Source organism: Electrophorus electricus, chromosome 16 (assembly GCF_041902795.1).
Source record: "Electrophorus electricus isolate QZ-2024a chromosome 16, ASM4190279v1, whole genome shotgun sequence".
NCBI lineage: Eukaryota > Metazoa > Chordata > Actinopteri > Gymnotiformes > Gymnotidae > Electrophorus > Electrophorus electricus.
The window spans coordinates 1,657,112-1,673,758 of record NC_137512.1 but is presented as its reverse complement, the minus strand read 5'-3'; the positions used below and the strand labels follow the sequence as shown (position 1 = coordinate 1,673,758).

At 43.6% G+C, this 16,647-nt stretch overlaps 1 protein-coding gene across 2 annotated transcripts; it reads left to right on the top strand.

Annotated features, from left to right (window-relative positions):
• Positions 1-4,620: 4,620 nt before the first annotated feature.
• xpnpep2 (X-prolyl aminopeptidase (aminopeptidase P) 2, membrane-bound) lies at positions 4,621-13,755 on the top strand. 2 transcript variants are annotated; one of them, XM_035531906.2, is made up of 21 exons: positions 4,621-4,780; positions 5,768-5,835; positions 6,535-6,645; positions 7,081-7,144; positions 7,260-7,364; positions 7,620-7,706; positions 7,837-7,980; positions 8,269-8,370; positions 8,463-8,544; positions 8,647-8,848; positions 9,314-9,403; positions 9,898-10,007; positions 10,166-10,243; positions 10,350-10,421; positions 10,502-10,562; positions 10,696-10,765; positions 11,397-11,501; positions 11,759-11,818; positions 11,923-11,999; positions 12,174-12,263; positions 12,923-13,755. In XM_035531906.2, the coding sequence occupies exons 1-21, from the start codon at positions 4,732-4,734 to the stop codon at positions 13,109-13,111; spliced, it is 2,016 nt and encodes a 671-aa protein (XP_035387799.1). In that variant the 5' UTR covers positions 4,621-4,731; the 3' UTR covers positions 13,112-13,755. The 2 variants fall into 2 exon arrangements, with proteins under 2 accessions (XP_035387799.1, XP_026874346.2); XM_027018545.3 differs by lacking the exon at positions 5,768-5,835 and having other exon boundaries at positions 4,652-4,780.
• The last annotated feature ends 2,892 nt before the right edge of the window (positions 13,756-16,647 follow it).

The following is a 16,647-nucleotide window of genomic DNA, read 5'->3' as shown; positions in this document are numbered from 1 at the left end:
AACACCTCCATGTCTGTACATCCCTTTTCTGAGTGGTGGGAACAAGCCACACACGTATCCTCGGCGTCTCACGCCACACACGTGTCCTCGGCGTCTCACGCCACACGTGTCCTCGGCGTCTCACGTCACACACGTGTCCTCGGCATCTCACGCCACACACATGTCCTCGGCGTCTCACGCCACAGTGTCCTCGGCGTCTCACGCCACACGTGTCCTCGGCGTCTCACGCCACAGTGTCCTCGGCGTCTCACGTCACACACGTGTCCTCTGCGTCTCACGCCACACACGTGTCCTCGGCGTCTCACGCCACAGTGTCCTCGGCGTCTCACGCCACACACGTGTCCTCGGCGTCTCACGCCACACACGTGTCTTTGGCGTCTCACGCCACACACGTGTCCCCTGCATCGTCGGCAGCGTCTGAGTTATGATTTCCACTCCATCCACAGGCCCCAGAGCATCACAGAAATGTAGCACAGAAATTTCCAGACGCGTGCAGGAAGTGTGTCTCGACACCCCAGGGCATCCAGGAGAGAGGAACCTCCCAGTGCAGAGCGCACCTGCACGAGCGCTGACGTGCGACCTCCTGCTGTGGCCCTGGAGTGGCAGTCAGGAGGCTGGGTGATGGTGGACTCAGCGAGCGTGCCCTCTGCTCCATGGGGGCTGGCGGGGCGTGTCGGCAGTAAATGTCCGCGCTCTGTGCTCTGCTCCCTCACGTCAGCGAAGCTGGGCGCGCCACAGGCACCGCATTACCAGGGAACGGTTGCCAGGGCTACCATTTATTAATATCTATTGGTAACTTTGAGCAAATAACGAAGGCACATGTGAACTCCCATGGAGTTTGTGTGTGTGTGTGTGTGTGTGTGTGTGTGTGTGTGTGTGTGTGTGTGTGTGTGTGTGTGTGTGTGTGTGTGTGTGTGTGTGTGAGTGAGTATTAGTCTTTGTGGGTTTTGTGTGTATTAGTCTGTCTGAGCACAGAATATAGGCACACCTATCAATCAGAGTAGAGGGTGTTTTTATGCTCCAGTGTGAAGTACAGCCAATGTCTCTCCCTGTCGTGCCCCTCTGAGTACTGCACCCTGGTAACTAGCTAAAACGCTGAAATTTACATCACCACTATGTGTATTTCCTTCAGTCTCCAAGTTTAAAGCATCTTTCAGCATACTGACATAGGTCTACAAAATACTTATTATTTGGGCATTTATTTGATATTCTATTGATTATATTCCTTATTATGGTCAGGTTCCTCTCTCTCTTTGGGTATGCCAAATCCAGTGAAATACTTATGAAACAAGTCTGCCCCCTGGTGGTGACTTAATGTAACGTCGGTCATTAGACGTTAATTCTGTGGCTAATGTCCTAAAACAATCATAAGTGTTGAGTTTTTATTGGTAATGTCCAGAAAGTCCTGCTCTGTTCGGCCCAGACTGTGACTGATGTGTCTTAGTGGTGCTTTGAGTTCAAAGTCACTGTCACGCTGAAAGATTTTTTTCAACATGACAGTGACTCCTAGAAGGATTCAAAAGATTCATGTTGACAAACAATAAATACACACACACACACACACACACAGATATATATATATATATTTATATTTATTTATTTATTTGTGTTGTTTTTTCTGGCAGGGTGAGTGTGTGTGTATATATATATATATATATATATATATATATATATATATATATATATATATATACACTCACTCTGCCAGAAAAAACAACACAAATAAATAAATAAACAAACAAACAGTTCATTCATGGGAACAAGGAGGAGAAGAGAGGATAGATAGATGAAGAGGAGAGCAGAGGAGAGGGGAGCAGAGGAGGAGAGGGGAGGAGAGGGGATACACAGATATATATATATATATATTTATTATTTATTTTATTTTTTTTGCATTAATATTTTATTATAAGGCAAGGCAACTTTATTTAGGTAATTCAAGGGGCTTTACAAATAAAGGAAAATTATAAAAACAAAAGATTTAAAATATTAAAATTGAACATTATTAACTGATTATATGAATTAAAATAAATGATAGACTTTAGAAAGGTTTCTTAAAATTGGATGCAGAAGAACAGAAATGTTTTTAACCTGGATTTTCAAGGAGATGTTTGCGGCATATCTAGGTTACACTGGGAGGCAGATCCATGTGCGTGTGGCTCACTGTATTTTAGGATGAAAGAATGTTGTGTTGGTGATTGATCTGATATGGATAAAGGGGAACTCTGTCACTATTTTAGACCCCCAATATTTCTGTCTGGCTCTTTACATTTTAAATCCCTTCATGCACTGATTTTGAGACACGCTTTTCTGCTGCCAAATATAACCTGTTTTGTCCTTATTTTACTGAAGGAAATTCTTTCATGCATTTAATTATCTGCTACAAACATAGACCAATGCTTGGACTGTATTCATCATTCATTCATTTATGTTATAAAGTGTTTTGTATACCAATAAGCACAGACAGGCTAAAAGGATTTGATTTTGGCTCCAAGAAATTAACACAATTTTCTGTGTCCACACAACGTAGCCGGTCAGTCTAGATGTGTTTTGTGTCTGATATTTCTGTCTTGTCACTGTGCACCAGAGCAGTGAGGTTAATACATATAGAAACCACTGAAGCCATTTCTCCCCAAATCTTTTCTGCAAATAAACATCCAGTTCTTCACACAATTAACTCACACCATGTTCATTTCTTAATTGATTGTCACACGTAGACTTGACAATGTGGTTCCAGACACAATGTGACTTACTGTAATTTATAAAATATAAACAAAACTGTTTATAGCTGTATTATAATATTACAAGGGTGGCCATCTTGGATATCTGGGATTGCTTTTGTACTTTAAGCTGTAAACTCTTTGTAAAATCTTTAAGCTGTAAAGCTTTAATGTCTAAATATGAGCTATTTGTGCTATTTTATTAAAATATATAACTTAATGTAGTCTGAAGCCAGTAAATTTGGGCATGTATTTGAAAGGTTTTGGGTGAAGTAGCTTCCCATACTTGCAGATACCTTAATTACATTGATATATAAATATATTAGATATATTAGATACATAGATACACTAGATATATTAGATACATTAGATACATAAGATACACTAGATATATTTGTGTGTGTGTGTGTGTGTGTGTGTGTGTGAGTGTGTGTATGTGTGTGTGTGTGTGTGTGTGTGTGTGTGTGTGTGTGTGTGTGTGTGTGTGTGTGTGTGCATGTTTTTTTGCACGGCTTGCTTGTTTTGTTTGTTTTCAGCCTTCATTCCATTGCTCTGGTACAACACACCATCAGGTAGATCATTAATATCGTTTAGATATAAATCCCAGGCAAACATTAACAGCAGGTCAGTGTCCAGCTGCCACAGAGGAAGTACAACAGGCCAGCAAAACCATGTAATGATCCTCTCATACGATCCGTACCTGGGCAGAGAGCGACTCTTCTCTGGCACACCACACCACGACTAGCACTGCTACAGGGTGGCATGGGGCATTGTGCAGGACACACTTGTGCCTCAGCTGTTCAGCTGCTATCAGGCTCATCTGTCTGTGCTACTCTAGAGCTCGCTCTGTAGACACACGTCTCTCAGCAAGCATATCACAGCTACTGCTGGTCTCTCTCCTGACTTTTTTTGGTTGTTTTTGTTTCGTCTGTTAAAACTAATAGCAAAAATTAGCAACAGTTCACCTTCTCAGAGAAGTGAATACTTTTGGCATTACATTTCCTTAAGGATGGCACACACATGGTAGTGTGACTGTGTGCAGAGGTAGAGTACTACGCTAGTAGTAACTGTAGTGAGGTAGTGTACAGTAGCAGTGTACCGGCGTACGATAGACCTGAGGAGGCTGCCAAGGTCCCTGTGACAGCAGCCTGCCACAGACGCTTGGCTGGGAATATGGGATGGTTTATTTTGGCCTATAATGTAACAAGAGAGGCTGACAGGAAATGACTGTGTGGCTTACAGACGCTTCAGTACACCCCTCGGGAAGGATATCATTCTTGTGCTGAGAGAGAGAGAGAGAGAGAGAGAGAGAGAGAGAGAGAGAGAGAGCGAGAGAGAGAGAGAGGATGCCCTCAAAACCACAGTCACACCTTCCTGCAAAAGCAACCCTGCTTTAACTGCAAGATGAAAGTGTCCCCCCGCATGTAAAAGCCAAACTTCTCCCCATGTAAGAGCCAAACTCTGCCCTCCCCTTGTAAAAGCCAAACTCCACCCTCCCCTTGTAAAAGCCAAACTCCTCCCCATGTAAGAGCCAAACTCCACCCTCCCCATGTAAGAGCCAAACTCCCCCGCCATGTAAGAGCCAAACTCCGCCCCGTCTGTATGCCACACAGTCATTTCCTGTCAGCTTCTCTTGTTACATGTAAAGGCCAAACTCCCTCCCCATGTAAGAGCCAATCTCCGCCCCAATGTAAGAGTCGAACTCCCCCGCCATGTAAGAGCCAACACCTCCCCAGGTAAGAGCCAAACTCCTCCCCATGTAAGAGCCAAACTCCGCCCCAATGTAAGTTTCCCTTCAGTTTATTACATATTATTCTAATCAGAAAATCCTCAGAGCACAGAGAGTGGGTGTGGTGTCAGATAGAGCTGATATATATATATATATATATATATATATATATATATATATATATATATATATATATAGACACACACACACACACACACACACACACACACACACCTGCCCCGTTGTTTCTCTGTGTGCGGATTTGCTCGGAACAGGTGATCTAACATGACTGTCTCTGGGTGGATTGTAGCCTTATTCCTTGTGACTCTTACAGGTAAAAATAAAAAAGTTTGTATGATTGTGATTTCTTATTGATTTAATGCGATTGTGATATCAAAAGGGCAATTCAAATAATCATTTGCTGTATTTGCAGAATTGCTGTATCTGCCTATTTATTCCAGCATATATATCGGCATGTTATTAGCTGGCATTGGCCAAAAGATTTGTTTTGCAGTGCTTTCTTACGCTAGTAGACATTTATTTACTAGTTTGACATATTTTCCTTGGAAGACAGTAGATGTTACAGTTGTCTGTTCACATAAAGGATACGTATGTACGTTTATGGACGTGTGTCTGCTCTCATGACATGTGGTTGGTTTACTGTTGCATGTCCTTTCTATTCAATGAATAACTCTGAGTAATACCGTCAGCTGCCAGCACAGGACCCTGCGGGCAACTGGGCACTGTACTGGTCTGTACTGGTCTGTACCGAGATCTATACTGGTCTATACTGGGCTGTACTGTGCTCTTTACTGGTCCAATTAATAGCCCTGTCTGGCTATCCCAGCATGAAACTAAATACTAAGTGTGATAGGTTATCTAGGTTATCCAGTTATGTCAGTAAAGCAAGTTTTATCCACTGAGTTAAAATACGTGCTGGTTGGTGAAACAGTGGTGATAGTGGTTTCAAAGATCTAAAGCCAACAGCAACACGGTTTTACTTAATCAGACACAAACAGGAGAAGTGCAGAGAAAAGCATTTCCTTTCTGTTGGTGGTTAGTTTATCTGGTAATTTTACAACAGTCCATCTACTCTGACTCATCAGGAGCTGTAAGTAGAAAACTCCCCTCAGTGCAGGCCATCTGAAACACTGTAGTGCAGTGTTCACTAAACCACTGTAGTGAAGTGTCAAAGTTCGCTGATATACTGTAGTGATGTGTTTAACATCACTGAAACACTAGCGAGGTGTTTGTTCACTGAAACACTGTAGCACTGTGTCTGTGTTCACTGTCTGTTGTGTGTTCCCTCTTCCTGCCACAGGAGTAGAGCAGGTGTTGCTGTCTGAGTGGGGGTCAGAGACTGAAAGGAACTGCTCGGCAGTGCCGCCGGTACAATCTTCTTCCTTCTGTCTCTGTGCTAGAACCACTGAGCCTAACCCAGCCTAGCAGTGTCCCAATGTAACCCAGCCCATCTGCTCCAGAGACCCCCTATTGAGTCTTTCTTACCCAGAAGGACGCATGGAACTGTGTAAAATAAGTAGTGTAAAACATTTGTATTACAGTGTAAAATAGTATATAATACTAATTAATACTAATATATTTCTGTCCTCAGAAGCATAGCAGAAGTTCACATCTGCTGGCATCCAGAATGATGATATGTTTTTGTGTTGTCTGGTGTTCCTGAAAAACTGTTCTCCATATCTGAACCACAACACTGATATTTAAAGTACCCGGGACGTTGTGGTACTGCCTTTGAGAGTGATACCATTGTCCCTGACCGCTCTTCCACAGGTCAAAATCTGTCTGTGGAACAATTACATGTCATTGCCTTACAGGTTCTAATATCCTTGGTACTATCATTGCACAACGTAAATAAATCGTGTCATAGTGTTTGCTGTGTTGCTACAATTAAGTGAAAGTGTGAGTTGCTTTATTTGTTTGCCTGAAACTCGCTGCATTCTTCATGATGTCCAAATAATGTCCTACGGTCAGATAAGTTGAGAGAATGTACACTGGGTTTACTGGCAGCCTTTCAGGGGTGTACCTGCACCTCCACTGTGTTCGTCTGCTCTGCAATGTTTCTTCCAGTTCCTGCCTCCTACAGCTGTTAACACAAGTCTGAGGCTACAAGAGCTAAGAGCAGACATGACAGCACACAATATCACTGCCTACATCATACCTGGAACAGATGCCCACATGGTACCTCCTCTCTCCTCCTCTCCTCCTCTCTCCTCTCCTCCTCTCCTCCTCTCTCCTCCTCTCTCCTCTCCTCTCCTCTCCTCCTCTCCTCCTCTCTCCTCTCCTCCTCTCCTCCTCTCTCCTCCTCTCCTCCTCTCCTCCTCTCCTCTCCTCCTCTCTCCTCCTCTCTCCTCTCCTCCTCTCCTCCTCTCTCCTCCTCTCCTCCTCTCCTCCTCTCCTCTCCTCCTCTCTCCTCTCCTCTCCTCCTCTCCTCCTCTCCTCCTCTCTCCTCTCCTCCTCTCCTCCTCTCCTCCTCTCCTCCTCTCCTCCTCTCCTCCTCCTCTCCTCCTCTCTCCTCTCCTCACTTCATCTATCTATCCTCTCTTCTCCTCCTTGTTCCCATGAATGAACTGTTTGTTTGTTTATTTATTTATTTGTGTTGTTTTTTTCTGCCAGAGTGAGTACATTGCAGCGCGGGATGCTCGATTGGCCTGGATGTCTGGCTTCACAGGCTCCGCAGGTGTGTTTCTTTGTGGTGTGTGTGCTGTAAACTAAACCGTGGATGTAAACCGAGTCTTATTGCTTTGTAAAGGAGTTACTTTGAATGACAGAAAGTGCTTTCTGTCGATCTACAGGCACAGCGGTTGTGACCCAAGACAGAGCTGTCTTATGGACAGACAGCCGCTACTGGGTTCAGGCAGCACGCCAGATGGACTGTAACTGGGAAATGGAAAGAGATGGTTAGTGCAATTAAGAGTTAAGAATATTGATAATGATTAAGAATATTAATGAATATGAATAATATTAATGAATAACAATTTTCATTATTATTCACTATAACATGACAGGAAATATCAGTGTATGCTAATTTTCATGTAGTATGTACTGTAACTGTACTGGGACTGTACCGTAACTGTACCATAACTGTACTGTATCTGTACTGGGACTGTACTGTAACTGTACTGTATCTGTACTGGGACTGTACTGGGACACAGTCTCTATCTCCAGCATCACCAGTTGGCTTATTCGAGAGGTGAAGGAGGGAGACCAGGTGGGCCTGGACCCCTTCCTCTTTTCTGTAGGTACGTAACAGTCAAAGTGCACCAGATTCTTGCAAATGACAGTAGAAAAGGACCAGTGATGAACATGACCCAGTAACCAAGGGCAACACAACCTCAAACTCTAATACTGGTTCGCTCTTTGTCAATACAGACACATTTGCTGCCTACAGCGCCAGCCTGTCTCCAGCCAAACGGATCTTGAAATCGGTTCTTGATAACCTGGTGGACAAAATATGGACAGAACGCCCGCCTGTTCGAGCTGATAACCTCACACGGTTACCTGACAGCTTCATCGGTGTGTGTTCGCCTCCTGTCCCGGGTCCCTTATCACTCCGCTGATAAATACCTGCAAACAGAGAACAGATGCTGCCCACAGGCATGGTCATAAAGCTGCCATGCTGTGGATTATGAGTGTAATAACAATGGCATATGGCCTTGAGTCTGAGGACTTATTATAGTTGTCATATCCGCATCAGACTGGGGACTGTTTAATTCTGAATGGAAAGTAAAATAAAAGAGAAGCTGTAAAGGTTAAGTCAATCTGTGTGTGTGTGTGTGTGTGTGTGTGTGTTTGTGTTAAAAGAGAGAACCTGGCAGATGAAAGTGGAGCAGATTCGTGGTCAGATGCTTGAGAACATCTACCAGCCTTCTGCTCTCCTCCTCTCAGCTCTGGATGAAACAGCATGTAAGTGACTTGCAGTAATGTACCCCAGTGACCCCAGTGACCCCAGTGTGTGGGCCACGCACGCCAGTGTCAGCTCCGTAATGTCGTTCCAGGGCTCTTCAACATGCGCGGTAACGACATTCCTTTCAACCCCTTCTTCTTCTCCTACACTCTGCTGACGCTCGACCAGATATGGCAAGTTCCCCTTTTGCACTTCTCTGTCTCCTGCTCTCCACGTGACCCTGCATGTTTTCTGTTGTCTTGGGCCCTTACGTTCCTCCCCTCCTCTCTACAAAGGCTCTTTGTGCACACGGAGAGAGTGACACCAGAGCTGCAGGAGTACCTGAAGGCCTCTTGTAACGCCTCCCTCTGTGTGCAGCTGCTCGACTATAATTTGGTCCACGCACACCTGCAGATGTACCTGGAGGGGGCAGACGTGCGTGTGTGGGTGGGCACTAAGTACACCAACCAGGCCCTGTACGAACTCCTCACTCCGGAGGTGAGGCTGGATGGCACCCCTCAGACAAGGCCTTTTTTAGTCTTTTCTAGAGACTCGCACAACAGATTACTGTGTAATTCTGATCCAAAAGTGAGCCAAAAGATCAGAAGATTTCGCTGTAGAAAAACGCAGTGATACCCTCACCTTATCGTTTTTAAATCCATTTAGAGTATAACACGGTTTCTAATAGCTTTTTTGGTGACTTTTTGGGTCTTCCTTTAGTGCTTGTTTTGAACGTTTACTGAGCCTCTGTTGGTCTAAAATTCCTGACAGCAACTTTTCTGTTGTGAGAGTGATTTGGGATGAAAACATAAGGTACAAATCCCACTGAACTGAAATAATCTTGACCTTAATTGGACTGGTTGTGCACTAAATTGCATCAGTACTCTCCACTGGTGTCCCCGACAACGTTTGACATGTAGGCGTATGATGAGGACACATTGACGCGTCTCCTTTTTCCCTCAGAGGAAGCGATTGCAGAGTGCTTATTCCCCAGTGCTGACCACGAAAGCGGTGAAGGACAGCACAGAGCAGATCAACCTGAGAGAAGCACACGTAAGGAGACACAGTCTCCCTGTGGGAGGTGCACACGTCCCGGACACACGCTCCGTCTGCCTGGATCCTGCTCATCTTTATCTCCGTGACTTTGTGTGGGTTTTATCAGGCCATAAAGGCGCATCATGAATGCTTGCGCCAGTTTCCCACCGTGGTCTGTCCTTATCACATGACCCCTAACTTGGAACATTTTTTATTGATATCGATGGGTTGTATTTTATATTCCGTCCGCGTATGCTTTATGAGTGCTTTATCTCATAAAGCATAATTCCGTTTGCCAGTTTGGGCTGAGCTGAGCATACGGGCGCTGTTACACTTACGTCACAGTGCTTGCTGGCTGCGTTTGCCTGAACCCCTTCGGCCTCACAGCGTCGCGGTCTTTGTGCCAGTGATTTTACTGTTGCTCAGTGGTGGCTGGTATCTTTCGAGGGCAGGAGTGTGTCGTGTGTTCACTCTGTCTGTTTGACCTGTGTGTCCCCGCTGGCACTCCGTAGATAAGAGATGCCGTAGCAGTCATGCAACTGTTACACCGGCTGGAGAGCTCTGTACCAGAGGGGAGTGAGACAGAGGTCACCGCCGCCAAGTTTGTCGACGAGTATCGCAGGTATGGAGGTCTCTCTCTCTCTCACTGCAATATAAATCATTATTCAGGGTCTGTTTAATAGATCTCAATTCCACCATGCACTTGTATTTATTACTGATGTGCCATTAGCCCTAAAATGCTTTCTGGTTCACGACACACACTCCTGTTTGTCTCGTCAGCATGCAGAGATACAGCCGAGGCCCGAGCTTCGAGACCATTTCTGCAAGCGGCCCTAATGCCGCGCTAGCCCATTACAGGTACGGTACCCCTCAGTACTTCCCTACAGGACCCAGAGGTCAGCCAAGCAGTGACCACTGAAGGCCTCGTCGTACCAGATCATTCCAATGTGCTTATATCTTCTAGCCCATCTAAGGAAACTGCAAGGAAGCTGAGTGTTGATGAGATGTACCTCCTTGACTCAGGAGGACAGTACCTGTGAGTAAGACAACCGAAACAGCATCTTGTGACTTAGTGTTCTCAGAACAACACTTACATAATGACTGCTTGTTTTCCAGTGATGGTACGACTGACATTACTCGCACTGTACACTGGGGGACACCCACTGCTTTTCAGAAGGTTTGCTTCACGATAAGCCCAGTGGTCCAATGGAGTGTGTTCAGTTCACAATGGAGATTTCGTCTGAATAAATTCCAATAAAATGAAATAAAAGTAAAATGTTAACATAAAATTTGTCTATTCTGCCTAAAAGGAGGCATTCACACGGGTACTGATGGGGAACATAGAAATTTCACGAACCAAGTTTCCAACATGGAGCAGAGGCAAGACTACACACACACACACTCACACACTCACACACACACACACACACACACACACACACTCACACACACACACACACACTCACACACTCACACACTCACACACTCACACACACACACACACACACTCACACACACTCACACACACACACACACACACACTCACACACACACACACACACTCACACACACATACACACACACACACACTCACACACACATACACACACACACACACATACACACACACACACACACACACACACATACACACACACACACACACTCACACACACACACACACACACACTCACACACACACACACACACATACACACACTCACACACTCACACACACACACACACACACTCACACACACACTCACACACACACACACACACACACACACACTCACACACACACACACACACTCACACACTCACACACACACACACTCACACACACATACACACACACACACACACACACACACACATACACACACACACACACACACACACACTTGTCAGCACACATGCACATGGTATACTGCAGGTCTGCCACTAGAGGGCTCCTTTTGGTGACTAGCCAACATGCTGCTTCTTTATTACGGCTTTCCGTCTCTTAAAGGTGTGAACATTGAGATGCTAGGTCGCAGAGCATTGTGGGAAGTGGGCCTGAACTATGGTCATGGTACAGGACACGGTGTGGGGAACTATTTTGGAGTCCACGAATGTAAGACCTCTGATCGTCCTTTGGCGTGGTTGAGTTGAATGAATTGGGTGGCAGATTGAACAAAGACGTTTGTTTTACAATATTGCTATTTGTACTCTGCAGGAAAGCTGTAGTAGTGTAAATGATTCCTGCAGTAGTGTAAATGATTCCTGCAGTAGTGTAAATGATTTCTGCAGTAGTGTAGATGATTCCTTCAGTAGTGTTGGTCATTCATCACTCTGACAGATTCTAACAAGTTCTCATTTCCTTCCACACAGGGCCTGTTGGTTTTCAGTCCGATAATATTCCTTTCCTAGAAGGCATGTTTACATCCATTGGTAAGACATTAAGCTTCTGAGAGCTCGTCACCATAAAGCTTTCCAGAGGCCAAAGCAAAGTTTTCAGATCTGATGAACCTTCTCAAACACATTACCTCTTCTAGAACCTGGGTACTATAAGGAAAATGAGTTTGGAATAAGGATTGAGGACGTCGCTGTCACCGTGCCGGCCCAAACAACGGTACATCAGTCTCAACGAAAGACACCCTTCTACACAGACAAAGTTGACAACATTCTAACCACAGACATTTTCGTGTCTGACATTTCAAGTCCTAATGTGTTAAGTACTAGAGTCTACACTTCTATGGATGGGTAATATTTCTTTGTTCCCACATCTGCCTGTCTCCTTCCACAGTATGGTAGCAGTTACCTAACGTTTGAAACGGTGTCCCTGGTCCCATATGACAGAAAGCTGATTAACACGTCTATGCTGAGCCCTGAGCAGGTAATGAAATCACCCTCCACTGACGGCTGCTGTGCAACCAACGTGCCACTGTTGTTTCCTAGATTGTTCAATACTGATTCGAGATGATTTCCTCTAAAAGTTCCCCAATGTCCTGATGTCCTTCCCCATCAATACACCTCAAGTATAAGAGCAGAAAAGCTCTTCTTGAAGAGTATGAAGTGTATGCATTCATTCAGTAGCGGAGCAAAGGCCTCGTTTATAGACTCAGTGTTTGCTGATGACCAGGCAGCCTTTTCTTACGGAGCTAAATGACGTAACGAGTTTACGCTGCCGTATCTGATAGTGAAGGCAGAGCATAATCTTTGTAACACTGTGCACTTGTCAGAAGAGAATTATGAATCATGAAGAGTTTGGTTCTCTCAATCTCCTTGACAAGAGCAATCGATCAGTCACTTACCAGCAGAAATGAATTTGAAAGCTCTTGTTTTCCAGAAATGAACTGAACTTACTTTAACAGGGCAGTGCTGATCATTAATATTTGTCAGATTATTTACTTGCTATGACTCTGTAAAGCACCAGTCTGTGAAAGGAGCTATTCATTGTTGTGTCTTTTACAATGGTAGGAGAGAACAGAATCCATCGGTTATGTGTAACTTACAATGTAACATATTGTTTCCCTTTGCTGTGCGGCCCTGTAGCTTCAGTGGCTGAACACATACTACCAGACCATCCGAGCTAAGATGGGTCCAGCATTGATGGGTCAGGGTCTGACGGAGGTGCACGACTGGATGATTAAGAACACGGAGCCCTTCCTGACAGCGGGAGCCCCTGTGCTCCTCACCTCTGTGTCTATGCTGCTTCTGTTCCTGACCCCTGCATTGCTGTAGGCTTTCCCTGCGGGATGGGGGGGTTGGCTCTGCTCCCGGGAAACCTCCTTCCAGCCCACGCCTTAGCGATGCTTGCCTCCAAAACTTTACCCTTTTAAAGCGTGATTGGAACGTTAAGTAAAATAGAAGTTCTGAAACACTTTCTGCTGCAAAAGCAACATCACAGTCAGTGATCAGGTGAAGTCGGAGGATGTCACCACACAGATGATTTTGATTTGCAAATATTTAAGGATCTGAACACACTAAGGGGACATAAGAGACTGCAGTCTTGCTTTTTCCTTAACATGACATGACAGTACCAATTAGATTCAAAGAGCATTTTTTGTCAAAATAATGTGTGTTTCTGATATAAATTTCAACATGGAATTGAATTGTAATATTACTCTGTGATTGCATCAGCATGTGTTTATACCAGCAGCAGAGTTTCCTTGGTGTTTTTAAAATCACACTTTAGCTTTTTGAAATCCGCACTTTTTACAGGAGATGGTCCTAAATGTTTTTTTCTAAACAAGAGAAAACTTTATTGTCTCCCATGCATGTCAGTTCCACTGGAGACAGAAGTGTACGTTGCTGTGAAATTAATTATCTACTGAAAATATAAATAATATATTTACCATCACAGTTAATAAAATAATCTAAATGAATATGCAACAAAATTAGTGGGTTTTATTTTTTAGGTAAAATATTACCAAAGCAGGTGCCAGGACTGTTTTTCTATTTTAAAATGTCAAATGCTATTAACCTGCCATCCATGTTTGTGGTGAATGTTTATGTTTTTGAAATTGTCAATATTAATTGATCCTATTTCATTTACCTGACAGTTTTATGCAAACTTACAATTATTACTGAGTACAACTTGAGGGTAAAGCGTCTTGTTCAGGGGCCTGAACTACCACTGCCCTCCTACTTTACTGTCTCGACACATAGTGCCATGACATACTGCATCTTTTAGCTAAAATAGCAGAATTCCACATAACCTGGGGAATCAGTAATCAAAGCAGAGGGATGAATGTGCTTCGAGAAGAGCATGCTGCCATTTAAGTCTCCGCCCACCTGCGAGGCCCTGCCTATAGGTGTACATTACCTTTTAGAAGTCTCCGCCCACCTGCGAGGCCCTGCCTATAGGTGTACATTACCTTTTAGAAGTCTCCGCCCACCTGCGAGGCCCTGCCTATAGGTGTACATTACCTTTTAGAAGTCTCCGCCCACCTTTGAGGCCCTGCCTATAGGTGTACATTACCTTTTAGAAGTCTCCGCCCACCTGCGAGGCCCTGCCTATAGGTGTACATTACCTTTTAGAAGTCTCCGCCCACCTGCGAGGCCCTGCCTATCGGTGGACATTACCTTTTAGAAGTCTCTGCCCACCTGCGAGGCCCTGCCTATAGGTGTACATTACCTTTTAGAAGTCTCCGCCCACCTGCAAGGCCCTGCCTATGAGCGTTGAGGTTTGTTGTTTCTTCTTGCTGCTACAAGTGACGTGCACATGCCAGCAGTGGCCCTGTTGCTTGGCAACACCTCTATTAGAAGTGCAGGAAGTCGTGAATGTGGTTTACAGAGCATAAGCATCATCTTTCCTCTCTCGCGCTCTCTGTCTGTTTCTCTCTCTGTCTCTCTGTCTCTCTCTCTTCCTCTCTCTCTCTCTCTCTCTCTCTCTCTCTCTCTCTCTCTCTCCTCATCCCCCCCTCTCTGCACACTTTTGTTTGGTTTTTAACAGGATGAGACATAATGGCTTAACCTGCAGGTTGTTAAGGTCAACAGATAAAACCATTGTTTTATTTTTTTTCTCATTAGAGTGCCTTTGCAAGTGAACTATAAAAATAGGAAGTATGTTACACAAAAGGAGGTGGCTGATGGATTATGCTGTGGGGATGAGTTTCTAGGTTGTCATTTTCTGGTGAACTCGCCTTTCTTATGGGATCAGTCACACTAAAGCCTAAGGAACAGTAAAAAGACCTCCCCATGTCATGTGGCAAGGCAGATGCAAAAATAACTCACTTTGTGAGTTAGCCAGCGCACAAGCACATGCCCATGCACAAGTACATATGACTATTTACATAGGTCTATTTACATATGTCTGTATTTACATATGTCTGTTTACATAGGTCTATTTAAATAGGTCTATTTACATATGTCTGTTTACTTAGATCTATTTACATATGTCCGTTTACATAGGTCTATTTACATAGGTCAATTTACATGTCTGTTTACATAGGTCTACTTACATAGGTCTATTGCACAGTTATATTTACATAGTTCTATTACATAGGTCTATTACATAGTTCTGTTACATAAGTCTATTACATAGGTCTGTTTACATAGGTCTGTTACGTAGATCTATTACATAAGTATATTTATATAGGTCTATTACATAGATCTATTACATAGGTCTATTACATAGGTCTGTTTACATATTATCTGTTTACATAGGTCTATTCACATAGGTCTATTTACATAGGTTTGTTTACATAGGCCAATTTTCATAGGTCTATTGCACAGGTATATTTACATAGTTCTATTTACATAGGTCTATTACATAGATCTATTACATAGGTCTGTTTACATAGGTCTGCTTAGACAGGTCTATTTACATAAATCTATTACATAGATATATTACATAGACCTATTACATAGGTCTATTACATAGGTCTATTATATAGATTACATTTATAGGTCTGTTTTATAGGTCTATTAACATCACAACGTTTCACAACAACAATTTTGCTTTTCCTCAAGGACACTACAGCTTCTGGTCAGCTGCTGGTCTGCAGCTCCTGCACTGTCCAGGGTGCACACTTACCTTCCCTGTGGTGGCCAAAGTATATAAACATGCTGAGCTTCGTTATTGCTCACAAAGACAATACATTAGTTAAGAGTCACAGTAGTAAGAGAATAAAGGCATCAACTGCTGGATCCCACTGGGATAGTCAAGTGGACATACTGGGATAGTCAGGTGGACATACTGGGATAGTCAGGTGGACTGGCACCAGTCACTTGCATACAGTGATGAGTCTACTTTGGTGATATTCATGTACTTATTGGTAGATAATATAACAAATAAAAAATACTACTGAGGTAAGTTGTCAGCATTAAAAAATAGTCGTGGAAGATGTGGGAGTTGGTGAGTTTTGAAAGCTTGTCATTTTACACTCATGACTCATGTCTGAAACTGTAACGTTGGCCTGAGGTTGATTTGCAAGCTGGATGCAAGAGTCAGATTTTTCTGTGTTTCTATTTTACCTCACACTCTGAGATAATAATATAATATTATATGAAAAGGATATTGAAAAGGATATAAATTTTAACATTTCTTATGTTATGGTGTCACACAGGAACAACCTGTTCTAACATTTGATGGTGATAGTAAATGTGATGACTTTTAAATAAGAGAATAAAACTACACGCAAGGTCTTTGGTTGAAGTACTGTTAAATAGATTTGGTTTTAACAGGTGAAAACCTCTGGTTCAACCAAATCCAACCCCTAAAATATTTAAGAAGTTCCTCTCAGATCATGTGACTTCCGCTCACGCCGAGTTCT

Bases quoted from the DNA above. Each gene is read 5' to 3' on its own strand.
- xpnpep2 (XM_035531906.2), top strand. From the start codon at position 4,732: ATGACTGTCTCTGGGTGGATTGTAGCCTTATTCCTTGTGACTCTTACA. The intron at 6,646-7,080 runs GTACCTCCTCTC...TTTTTCTGCCAG, and splicing joins CTGGAACAGATGCCCACATG to AGTGAGTACATTGCAGCGCG. The intron at 12,000-12,173 runs GTACATCAGTCT...CTCCTTCCACAG, and splicing joins CCGTGCCGGCCCAAACAACG to TATGGTAGCAGTTACCTAAC.